This window comes from Moschus berezovskii, chromosome 19 (genome assembly GCF_049115385.1).
Source record: "Moschus berezovskii isolate FMDL1 chromosome 19, NW_MosBer_1.0, whole genome shotgun sequence".
Taxonomy (NCBI): Eukaryota; Metazoa; Chordata; class Mammalia; order Artiodactyla; family Moschidae; genus Moschus; species Moschus berezovskii.
The window spans coordinates 2,104,112-2,116,620 of NC_142478.1; the positions used below are offsets into that span (position 1 = coordinate 2,104,112).

At 40.6% G+C, this 12,509-nt stretch overlaps 1 protein-coding gene across 3 annotated transcripts in view; it reads right to left on the bottom strand.

The window, feature by feature from the left end:
* Positions 1–485: 485 nt before the first annotated feature.
* Positions 486–12,509, bottom strand: part of TMEM192 (transmembrane protein 192) — a 34,116-nt gene continuing 22,092 nt past the window's right edge. For 2 of the 3 annotated variants that reach the window (XM_055405015.2, XM_055405014.2), the window contains exons 4-6: positions 10,403–10,537; positions 4,901–5,003; positions 486–4,584 (exon numbers count right to left, since the gene is read on the bottom strand). In XM_055405015.2, the coding sequence (XP_055260990.1) occupies positions 4,446–4,584; positions 4,901–5,003; positions 10,403–10,537 (377 nt within the window). In that variant the 3' untranslated portion in view covers positions 486–4,445. The remainder of the gene's footprint in view (positions 4,585–4,900; positions 5,004–10,402; positions 10,538–12,509) is intronic. The other variant, XM_055405018.2, reaches the window with a different exon arrangement.

A 12,509-nucleotide genomic window follows, 5' to 3' on the forward strand; every position in this document is an offset into this window, starting at 1 on the left:
ATACAAGACTTACAAGAGCATTTCTGATCAGGCTGTAAGACCACTAAATACTGGTGTCTTCTGTAAAAAGTATGAAGCAGACATAAAGTTCATTTTCTCTGCCATTCAGTTTTCTGAAAGTTTATAGGATACTGAAGCTAAATTTTTTCCATAAGTCATATTAACATTAAAATCTCCATGGGGCCTGATTTACAGAAAAAGAATTGTATTCTTCAAATCAGATACTGGCTTGTTTGTCTATGTGTTCACTTCCACCCTCCCTCTATCTTACTCCTCCCAACCCCACCCCAGAATGTAGGTTCCATGACAACAGAAACCATCTCTGTCTGATTGATTCCTGTTGCGAACACCTACAACACTTCCTGGTGCACATTAGCTCCCACAAAATGTAAGTATTAAATGAAACGCCTGTATACAGATGTTACAGAATCGCAAGTCCGTGTGCCCGATACACAGGCAGAACCATCAATACTAAAACATTAGAGTTTGGAACAGAGAAAGGTTTATTACACATTCATACAAGGAAATGGGTGGCTCATGTCCTAAGAACCCCAAAGTTACTGAAAGCTTTTAGCAAGCCCCTTTAAAAGCAAAAGGTGAGGGAATGTTGTGGTGAGTTGTTGCAAACTTCTTGGTGTCAGAATCTTTGTGGTCAGGTCATGGTTCTGTAATGATTTTCCTGTATATCTCTACCAAATGAATGATATTTATTATTAACAGAATAATGTTACTCTGTCCTGACAAGAAAGGGCAAAGTCCCAAGGCACAACTTTCACCCTCCAAGGTCCCAGTCCTGGCTAAGAGGAGGCAGAGCTCAGCTACAGCTCCTCAGGGCCAGGTTCCCCTCTCTCTGCCCACTTGTCACCCCTGAGGGAGCCAGGCATCCAACCCAACTGGCCCTCAATCTCCTCAGGCTGCCCAAGTAGGGGAGACCAGGTCTCACAGACTGTGACCAAGACAAACGGACACTGCTATTAGGTCACAGACTGGTTCACTGTTACCTCAAGGCCTGAGCCTTGGCGTGGAGGGCCTGAGTGAGGGTTCTGGAGCCCTGCAGGACAGTGTCCAGCCTGCTCCCTGGACCCACCAGTTCACCCGTTGGCCCAAGGCTGGGTAAGCTGAAGGGCCTCCAGGAGAAGGCCTCTTACCTCACTCTCCACCTGATGACCACCACATCACTGACCCTTGGCTGAATCGCTTCCCTAATGGTCCCTCATTGACAGTTTCTTGTGGGCAGGGCCCACTGTGGTGCTGACCAATAGCTGGGCAGGGCAACTAACTGCTGCTCATTGATGCTTGCTTGTGGGCAGGGCCTACTGAGGTACCAACCAACAGCTGAGCAAGACCTGTTGCCTAGTAACAGGGTGCAGAATAATAAGGCACAGCAATGGCTGCCTGCTAAGGATTGTGCTCATCCTGCTGTTAAATGGAGACATTTTTGGTTGTCACAACTAGACGTTGCTACAGGCCTCCCAGTAGTCATACTGCTAAACATCCTATGATGCACAGGACAGTCCCTGAAACAAAGATTATACAACTCAAAATGTCCATAGCACCAAGGATGGAGAACCCTGTTTTAGAGAAAAAAGGAAAAAGAATTAACTCAATTCATATAAAACCTCTGTTTGAATCTCTGGATGAAGACAAAGGCCTCCAGCAGAAGCCTTTGTGTGTGTGTGTATACATATACATTTGGCCTTGCTGTGCAGCTTGTGGGATCTTCGTTCCCTGATCAGGGATTAAACCTGGGCCCTTAGTAGTGAAAGTGCAGAGCCCTAATCATTGGACCTCCAGGGAATTCCCAAGTCTGGGTACATTAAAATTCCCTCAAGATACTCCTGGCTTTCACCCAATGTAGTTTAGGGATCTATTTGTGTCAGTCTGACCAAGAATGCAGGGACAGAATCCAGGCTGTAGCTGAAGAGTACATGGCAAACAACCCCAAACAAATTAGAAAACATTCCCAACAAATACAAACTGCAAACTATCCTGATACAGAAAGGAAGACCATGTTTGTTAAGAAAAAGACTATCCTAGGAGAATGATAAGCAAAAGACGTACACATGGACATCACAAAAGATTTGTAAAAGGACAAAGAATGAAAAAAAAAGAGGTCAACCTCATTAATATTCAAAGAAATGCAGTAAGTCATGATGCTACTGTTATTTGAAATACAATTTTCAAATTAACAATATAGAAATACATCACAGATATAAACATACATGCGCATGATAAAATGTTGCTCCACCTGCCTTTGTTCATTCAGCACCATGTACCCTGCCACCCATTTTCCCATTCCACCCTGACAGTCTGATCCTCCTGAAACTAAAACCAACTGCCACTTCCTTGCCTAGAACTCTTCAGTGGGACCCATTCCAGTGCAGGCCCCTTGGCCTACAGGGTCAGGGTCCCCAGAATCTTGGTTGTTCCTCCTCCCAGTCTTGCCTAACACTTTGGGCTCAAGTTATACACAGCACGTATGATCATCAGTAGCTGTCGAACTTCTTGTTTACTCATGAATTCCCCTGGAATTCCTAAAACGTTCTCCGCCCCCCTCCCCGCCAGAGAACTCTCTGACCTGGAGCCTCTACGGTATCTTGGGTTTGCTGCCATCATCTCACATAGCGCAGAGCCTGGAAATCCTAGTCCTCTCCTTAGAGTGTAAGTTTTAAACTAGGACTGTCACCAATTTTTGTATCCATGGTGCTAGCACAGTGTCTCTGGTGCATAGAATGATTAACATTTAAATGGTTTTGTTCATTCTTTTTTAAAATTTCTTTTATTGTTTGAAATGTTCAGCATTCTGTTTGGAAAAGTGTGTTGGTGATTATACAGACATCCCATCAGAACTTCAGTCTTCTAACTTTTAAACTATACTTTTCTCTGTAAACCAAAGTTCATCTCATAACCTTAGAAACTGACAATAGTAAAAATTGAATTTTAAAAATAAATGAGCATTAATCACCTTTCTTAAGGAAAACCAGTGCTTTCCTTAAGGAAAACAGCTAAAGGCAAAAGCTCTCCAGGGCACAGAGACAAATTTCCACATAATGCAATGGCTTTGAGACACGCTAAAAGGAAGGGAAAAAGGAAAAAAGGGAGGAAGAGAAAGTGAGGAAACTCGGATACAATTTTAACTTTAAAAATACAATTTTGGCTTTCGTTTGTAAATGCTGCCATTTGGGGGGATTCAATGTGGCTGACTGCAGGTGACAAGCAATCAATCACCTGTCCTCAGCAGAAAATCCTGAGTGCGCTCTGAAAGGGCTATATCTGAAAGAAACAGACATTTGCCATGTCATAAGTATGGTATGATCCACTGAAGACATTCCTTGTCAAACAGTTATGTATAGCTCAAAGATTTTTAAATCAAATATTCATTATTCAGCTAAATGCAAAAAAGATTTTTAGCAGCATACCTAATCACAAATATCTCCTCTCTCCTCTGAGGCAGCATGGAAAGGTGCCAAAAGCAAACTGATAAATGAAAAGGGCAAAGTAGGAAAAATGGAGAAAAAATGCCATTTACATAAAAATTCTGAAGAATTAGATATATTTAATATCTGTATATAAACAGTTGATACAACATTTTTTCCTACCATAATTTTTAAGGATAATCCAAGACTAAAAACAAGTTCTTTTTTTTTCTTTCAGGCAAACTTAAAACCACAGAAGACTCCTTTTAAATCAGTGAACTTATTGATTCAATGACGATTGGTCAATACTGAAACAGCAATCTCTCAAAGAAAGGTCAAACTAAAGAAAGAGAAAGGCTAAAGTCTTCTCCATTTCAGCTGCTGCCAATTGCAGGCCCTGCTGCTGCCACAGGAAGCACTGGTTGGCCTAACACTGGTCCAAGTCAACTTCAAATCTTACTTCTGGAGCATGGAAAACTGTGGGGTTTGGAAGGTAAATCACCTAGTGGGAAATTCTTTATAAAAACTATAAGGGCCAAGGATATCCAATACCACAGAAGCATATAAAATACATAGACTCCATGGAAAAAACCACTAACCATGAGAAATGATGACTTCTCTCACCTGTATAAAAGTGGAAAAAACTCATTTGATCAAAACCCCATTTTAAGTAGGTTGTCATGTCAGACTTTCTTTACAAAAAGACAAATTATCACCAGGTTTCAAAGAGTATGGAAGAAGTATTGACCAAGGAGATGTTTAAACTACACTTTGACCTAGGATAAACCAAATGGTTAAATAATTTCAAAATGTGCAAAAGATATATTTTCCATGAGTTATCAAGGCTCTTCAAAGTGCCTTTCAAATGATCCATGAGTCCTACTTATTAAACAGTCACACAGGTTGAGAACCAGATTCAGGTTTCCAACAGAAACTGTAGAATGTTACTTGGCAAAGCTCCAATCTCCTGTGACACCTTGTCGGGGAGTTGATCAGTCTTAAGTGACTCTGGTTCCTCTGGAATTGCTGTCAAATCCCACTTGGCTGAGAGCCGAGGTCAGAGGATGAGAAGGCCAGCAGCCGCTGGCTGAGGAGTGCGTTGTGCCGCTTCAAGTACACTATGATGTCTCCCTGCTTCTCCACAAGCTCCTCCAGGCTCGAGAGAGGCCTGCAGAACCAAGGTGGCCATGGTTACATATGTTCACCAACAGTCTCATTGCTAATGGAGCCTGACTACTTTTCAGTAAAGCATATTACATTTGTCATTTTTCTTAGACATCAGAAGCCAAAGCAATATCCCCAAATGAGACTCTTTCTTTAGACTTAGTTTCACCACAGCTGAGAGGAAAGAAACAAATCAAACACAGTTGTAAACATATTCTAACTTATGCAGAGTCCTAAACTCCAAGCAATCATAATGGTCTCTAGATTTTTAGATGAAATAACTTTTAATTCTCTTCCTCTAATTTTCACTCTGCACATACCTGAATCCAGTTTCCGAGGTAATATTGTTGGAGTAAGCATAGATTGTTTCTTCTTCAAGTACATCAGGCTGTGGCTTGGCTTTATTAAATTTTTGAATTTTCACTAAAATAAGAAAGTCATTATTGTCAGGTTATCCAATCACAAAAAATTTTCTAATTCCATCTATTCAAATTACATTAGGAATTGTCTATTCTTTTCAAATAAAATGTAAAAGAAGAGCACTTCATAAAGTGAATAAACAAAAATGGGAAAAATAGAGTAAAATGGAATGGAAATGCTGATGTAGAGAGACAGGAGTAGAATCAGGAAACAGCCATTGGTGAGGAGCCAGAGAGTTTGGTGACTTGGAGGCCACCGATGAACTTGAAGCGCTAATCCCAACATGACTGTCCTTGGAGACAGTACCTTTGGTGAAGTAATCAAGGTAAAAACAAATGGGACTGCTGACCTGATACATGAAGAGACACCAGGGATGCACTTACACAGAGCCAAGGCCATATGAGAACACAGTGAGAAGGCAGCCACCTACATCCCACGGGAGAGGCCTCAGGAAAGTCATCCCTGCCACACCCTAAACTCAGATGTCCAGTCTCCAGAACTGGGAGAAACTAAGTTTGTGTGTCTTAGTCATCCAGTTCTGGAAGCCCCAGAAGACTAACGCCACTGGCAGAAGTCAGCAGAAAGACAAGGCTGCTGCTCCCAACCTCAGATCTGTCTACACACCTGCATGTCTGAATAACAGCCACTGTCCAGGCACCTACTCCAACTGTATAACAACCCCGGGATATGGCTGGAATTAGCACTCTGGCTGAGTCAGGTCTCTGTGATAGGCAGTGACTGCCCTTGAGAATTATTTCTGCAGCTTGAGAGGAGTGGAGTATTCAGCATGTGTGGAGGGGAGAGGAGGTGAGTTAGGCCCTGGCACAATTTTTATAAACTCCACAGAATTCTCTCCTTTTCTGTAATAACCCTTGAGATATAATTTACATATGATGCAGTTCACATGTAATTCCTTTAATGTGTACAATTCAATGGTTCAATACATTCAAAGAGTTGTGCAACTATCTCCACAATCAATTTTAGAACATCTTACCACCCCAAAAAGAAGCCTGGGTTCCTTGAGGAGTCATTCTTCATGTGGCCCAGCCTCTAGAACTAGGCAACACTTAAACATTCTCTTTCTCTATAGATGTGCGTGTTCTGGTCATTTCAAGTATTACAGAATCATATAATACTTATGACTGTTTTTCCCTGTGGGCATAATGCTTTCAAGGTTCATTCACACTGTACATGTCAGTGCTTCATTTCTACATGTGTGTGTGTGTGTGCGTGTGGTGTGTGTGTGTGTGTGTGTGTGTGGTGTGTGTGTGTGTGTGTGTGTGTGGTGTGTGTGTGTGTGTGTTAGTTGCTCAGTGGTACCTGACTCTTTGCGACCCCAGGGGCTGTAGCCTGCCAGGTTCTTCTGCCCATTGAATTCTCCAGGCAAGAATACTGGAGTGGGTTGCCATTCCCTTCTCCAAGGGATCTTCCCAATCCATACTATAAATAATGCCACTTGGAACACAGAGTGTAGAAGTAGGCAGATACCCAGAAGTGCATGTGCTGAGTCCTATGTTCAATCTGTCATGGAACCACCAGGACCCACAGATGATTTTCATTTGACTCTCAGCTAAGAACAAGGCAAAAGAAGCTTGATCAATAAAGTGAAAGAGAAATGCGGGCAGGTTAGCAGACATGCAGAGGGCTCACCAGAAAGGACCAGAAGGAAGTGAGATGCCAAAAGAACGAAGCGAGGGAATGGAACGAGATGCCCTCGACTTTCAGGAGATGGTCAAGAGAATTAGAAATGAGAAGCCCCTCACACAAAAACAGACACAAAGATCAATGCAGCAGGATAGAGAGCCCAGAAATAAACCTACACACTTACAGTCAAATACTCTACGACAAAGGAGGCAAGAGAATACAATGGAGAAAAGAAAATCTGAACTTCAACAAGAGGGGCTGGGAAAACTGGACAGCTACATGTAAAAAGTAAAATTAGAACATTCTCTAATACCATATGCAAAAATAAGCTCAAAATGGATTAAAGATCTAAATGTAAGGCTGGAGACTATAAAACTCCTAGAGGAAAACATAGGTAGTACACTCTGACATAAATCACAGCAATTTTTTTTGGATCTATCTCTTACAGTAATGGAAATAAAAGCAAAAATAAACAAATCAAACATAATTAAACTTAAAAACTTTTGCACAGCAAAGGAAATGATAAAAAAAACAAAAAGAAAACCTAAAGAATGGGAGAAAACATTTCCAAACCAAACCATGACACCAACAAGGGATTAATTTCCAAGATATAAAAACAGTTCATACAGTTCAGTATCAAAAAAACAAACAACCCAAACAAAAATGGGCAAAATTTCTAAATAGACATGTCTTCAAGAAGACATCAAAATGATCAACAGACATGAAAAGATACTGAGCATCACTAATTGGAGAAATGCAAATCAAACTTATAATGAAGTATTGCCTCATACCAGTCAGAATAGCCACCATCAAAAAGTTTACAAATAATGCTGCAGAGGGTGTGGAGAAAAGGGAACCCTCCCACACTGTTGGTGGTAATGTAAATTGGTGCAGCCACTATGGGAAACAGTATGAAAGTTTATTTAAAAAAATAAAAACAATTACCATATGATCCAACAATCCCATTCCTGGGTATATATCTGGAGGAAAAACATGGTTCGAAAGGGTACATCCACCTCAATGTTCACTGCAGCACTGTTTACAACAGACAAGACATGGAAGCAACCTACATGTTCACTGATGGAGGAATGGAGAAAGATGTGATACATATATACAATGGAATGCTGCTGCTGCTAAGCCACTCCAGTCGTGTCCGACTCTGTGCAACCCCACAGACGGCAGCCCACCAGGCTTCTCCATCCCTGGGATTCTCCAGGCAAGAACACTGGAGTGGGTTGCCATTTCCTTCTCCAATGGAATACTAGCCAGTCATTAAAAAGAACGAAATAATGCCATTTGTGGCAACATGGATGGATCTAGTAATTATTATACTGAGTGAAATAAGTCAGAGAAAGACAAACATATGATATCACTTATACATGGAAACTAAAATATGATGCAGATGAACTTATTTACTAAACAGAAATAGACTCACAGACACAGAAAACAAATTAGGATTTCCGAAGGGGAAATGGGGTGCAGAGGAAGGGATAAGTTAGGAGTTTGGAATTAACAGATATACATAAAATAGATAAACAATGAAGACTTACTATATGGCATAAGGAACAATATTCAATACCTTATAATAACTTATAATGGAAAAGAATCTTAACAAGAATATATTTATCTGAATCACTTTACTGTACACCTGAAACTAACACAACATTGTGAACCACCTACACTTCAATGGAAAAAATGATATGATAGTCCCTTGGCTTCCAATGGCACAAACACAATGCCCTCATCCAAGAGCAGACAGGGACTGAGCACTGGGCTCCACCGTGCAGGCTGGGAGAGTTCAGCAAAAAAGATGAGGCCACCAAGGGGGTGGGCAGCATCCCAGGAAGCCAGGGTCCCAGGGGAAGTAAAGAATGCATCTCGAGGAGGGAGCAAACCACCATGTCCAGTGCCACTCCGGAGATGAAGGATGAGACCTGACTGTCCCAGAAGGTCTGCTTCTCAATCGGAGTTATGTTCATATGGCACCTCCTTATAATGTTGTCTTCCACATAATACCTCCTAGATAAATGAAGAAACTTGGAACAAGTTTAAGTTTCTTGAATTCGGGAACAGGAATAACACTTAACAGGGTATTAAAATAAAAGTTAAGAGGTAGAAATAAAAGATGTAGCTCAACAATATAAATATGTCCAACTATGAGACTCATCTTTGTAGGTTTTTATTTTTCTGAAGATGTTCCACTTTTTAAATTTAAGTACAGTTGATTTACAATGTTGTGATAGTTTCTGCTGTTTATGGTTTTTTTAAAATAAGCTGCATGCAGTCAGCATTTTATGGATCACAGGCCAGGCAACAACATGAGTGCAATCTACATAGAACAAGAAATCTTCCACTCTTTCTTTCTGCTACAATAAGCCCAGGAGAGCTCTCACTAAACTGCAGGACATGGGACATGGGCCTGCTGCCCTTACACTCCTTTCCTCCTGAGCTGAAGCCAGAACATCAGGGCTGCTAGAAGACTGGTAACTGAGTAGCATTTTTTGAAGCTTGGATTGTTTTTAAACAATGGTGAGCTAATCAAATCACAAAGTTTTTAAGTTTCATGTTCCTAATTTTTTCCTACAGAGGCAGTCCAGTGCTCAGTGAAAAAGTCCATCTGTATTTCCAGAGATTAACTACTTTACTACAGACAAGTCAGTCAAGTTTAGGTTAGAATTAGTGTAGCAAAGAATCACGTCATGAAGAGTTACTATCCACATTACCAAAACTAGGTATCTTTTAAATCTCTTTAATATAGGGAGAAAAAAAATGCATGTATCAGGAGTTTAACCTTAAATTTTTTGTGATACACTTCAGTGTATCATAACAAAAGCAATATTTGCCCTAAAGTCTCAATTAGAGGCACAAAATAGTAAAATGGAACACAAGTTTTGGTCCATGTGACTCTTCCTTCATAACTGAAGAAATTATCTCTTTCAAATGGGACAGATAGGGTATTTTATTGTCACAAAACAACTGTTGATCAACACTACCAAATTAGCTGTATTACAGATTTTGGTGCATGTCAATATTGCAACAGGAATGAAATCTTGATTTCTTCCAGCTTTGGAATTTTTTCTCTTCAAAAATCCTTCCACCTATTTTTCATGTTAAGATACTCGAAGCTTATTTAATTTTACCCCTCAGACTTTTGAGAGTCAGCTATACAGAGCAATCCTCAGACAATTCTAAATTTAGGAAGAAGTGGATTCTTAAATGGTTTATCAATAACAAGTTTGGTTTAAATGCAGTTTTCATATACTAACTTATTTACTTTCATTTTTTATTACAATTTTGACCCCACTAGCAGGTGGGATCTTAATTTATGGATGAGGGATAGAACCCATGCCTCTGCAATGGGAGTTACAGAGTCTTAACCAACATGACTGCCAGACAAGTCCTACATTTTGTTATTTTCTAATTTAAAGCCAGACTTACATCTCAGTTGCCTCTGAGGATGCAGAATTTATGGAATTTTTTATATCATTTCTGTTTTTTAATGAAAAGCCTTCATTCTATTTAATAAGAATTTGTTGATGACACAAATTTAGAAATATGACTCACTGGTATGTTCCCAGTGGTTTGCAATTATACGAGTTTGGATGTGGTCGGCAATGAGAGACATGGGTGCTCAATAGGGTCTCAGCCACATAGAAAACCTTTCCTGCCAGAAAGGTAAATGGGTTGGACTTCAGGCGGGGATGTGACCTGTAGTTAAAGACTTTTCTCAGTGTTAACAGGCTCCTTGTCATGCTCACCTGTGTACACAAGCAGGCACGTCAGGGAACAGATCAGCTCCAGGGCCAGGGTGGCCAAAATGAGGTCCAGGTACCATATGCTGGGCTCAGGGAAGGAGTGCTGCAGGCAGAGGAGGAGGAGGAGTGCCGTGCTGCCTGCAGGGAGATGTGCACAGGTGGGGGCACGGCCAGGTCCAAGAGCCCTGGCCACCACCACAGCAGGGGCACCACAAGGGCACGCATGCACCCAGTTATTCAGCAAGAAGGAAGTTAGTGGATGGAAATCAAACACAAATAAACAACACTGCCAAATGTAAATGATGCCCATAACACAAATAGAGAAGAATCTGGACTTTCTTAAAACTTCAAGGAGTAAGTTTCTATGAGGATCCAGTGGTGGCTCCTTCTGGTCATGCACCACCCATCAAGGGGAGGGCGAGGGTCCAGAAAAACCCAGGACACGCTGCTGACCTTGGACAGATGATCCAACACCTCTACTCACTGTGACATATGGGACGACGGTACCATCCTCACAGAGCTACTGTGACAAGTAAATGAGTTTGTGTGTGAAAAACACTTAGAATGATGCCTAGCCTGTAAGTATTCAATAAGTATGAGCTGTTTCCCCCTGCTCAGATATCCATTATTTATTTTTGAAGATCATTTTAACTTCATCCTGTACTTTTATTTTGAAGACTGTCAAAGAAAAGTTTGGGCTTCCCAGGTGGCTCAGTGGTAAAAAATCTGCCTGCCAATTCAGGAGCTGGAGGAGTCGTGGGTTTGATCTTCGAGTTGGGAAGATGCCCTGGTAAAGGAACTGGCAACCCACTCCAGTATTCTTGTCTGGAGGATTCTGTGGACAGAGGAGCCTGGAGGGCTGCAGTCCCTGGGGTCACAAAGAGTTGGATGTGACTGAGCATGCACATGCATCAAAGAAAAGTTTAGTGGCAGCAATCATTCCTATAGTGTTTTATCTTAGAATTTCCTAAAACTAACACAGTTATCTAAATCTGATCATGGTTGGGGAGATGCTTATTTGACTTACCTTCTATTTCTCGGTGCAATGGGATGATTTTGATCCATGATTTTAAATAACCTATCAGAAGTCCCTCTACACAAAGCAATAGTCTAGCACAAATCCCTAAGGCCTCTCCTTACACTCACAAATGTCAGTGATTGAACATGTTGACCAAGAGCTCAATTTATAAATTAGCTTTATGTACAAGGAAAATTTAATTTTACAGCTTTAGGAAGAGAAAAAAACTAGGGAAAAACCTCTGCAGGGAAAGTGAACACAGTTTTCAAAGGATTTTTGAGACGGCCTGTGTCAGTAGGGTAGCAGAACATGGGGTGAACTTGCAGGCAGCAGCAGAGACTGTTGAAGTAAGACATTCTCCTGATGACAAACACTGTAGACACAATGAGAGCACCCCACCCACTCTGCCCATGTTTCAGTGAAGGGTTAAATTTTCAAATCAATGAAAAAAAACAACTAAAAGTGCAACTTGCTATGTAGCTAATAATATTTGACAGAGTTCAAGATTAAGGAAGGAGAGGAGATAAATCAGATAAATACCTTCAGCTTACTGGAAGGAAACCAAAGCCCTTTCTCCCATCTCCACAAAACAAAGTAAAATCAATTTATTTTTCTCTCCACAGAGAAAAACAAGGGTCAAGATGAAGCTAAACAATACCCAGAAATACTATGATAGGCAAAAAAAAGAATGGTTACACCCTTCAGAGTAACTGGAAGTTCTATATCCTCATAGATTTATGTTCTTTTTCGTCAAATTAGAAAAAAATATATATTTAAAGAAAATAGAAACAAAGTAAACATCTCCCCGAATCTCTCAGATTTTCTGGGTCCTTATATAATAAGCAATTTAAAAGTGATGCCTTCTGTGATTGTTTAGAAACAGGTTGTGATTAAGGGTCACATATGTAGCAATAATTTCAAAGTCAGAAGAAAGGCAAAAGATATCTAGGACATGGAAGCAAACTAGATGACCATCAGCAGATGAATGGATAAGAAAGCTTTGGTACATATACACAATGGAATATTACTCAATCATTAAAAAGAGCACATTTCAATCAGTTCTAATGAGGTGGATGAAACTGGAGCCTATTA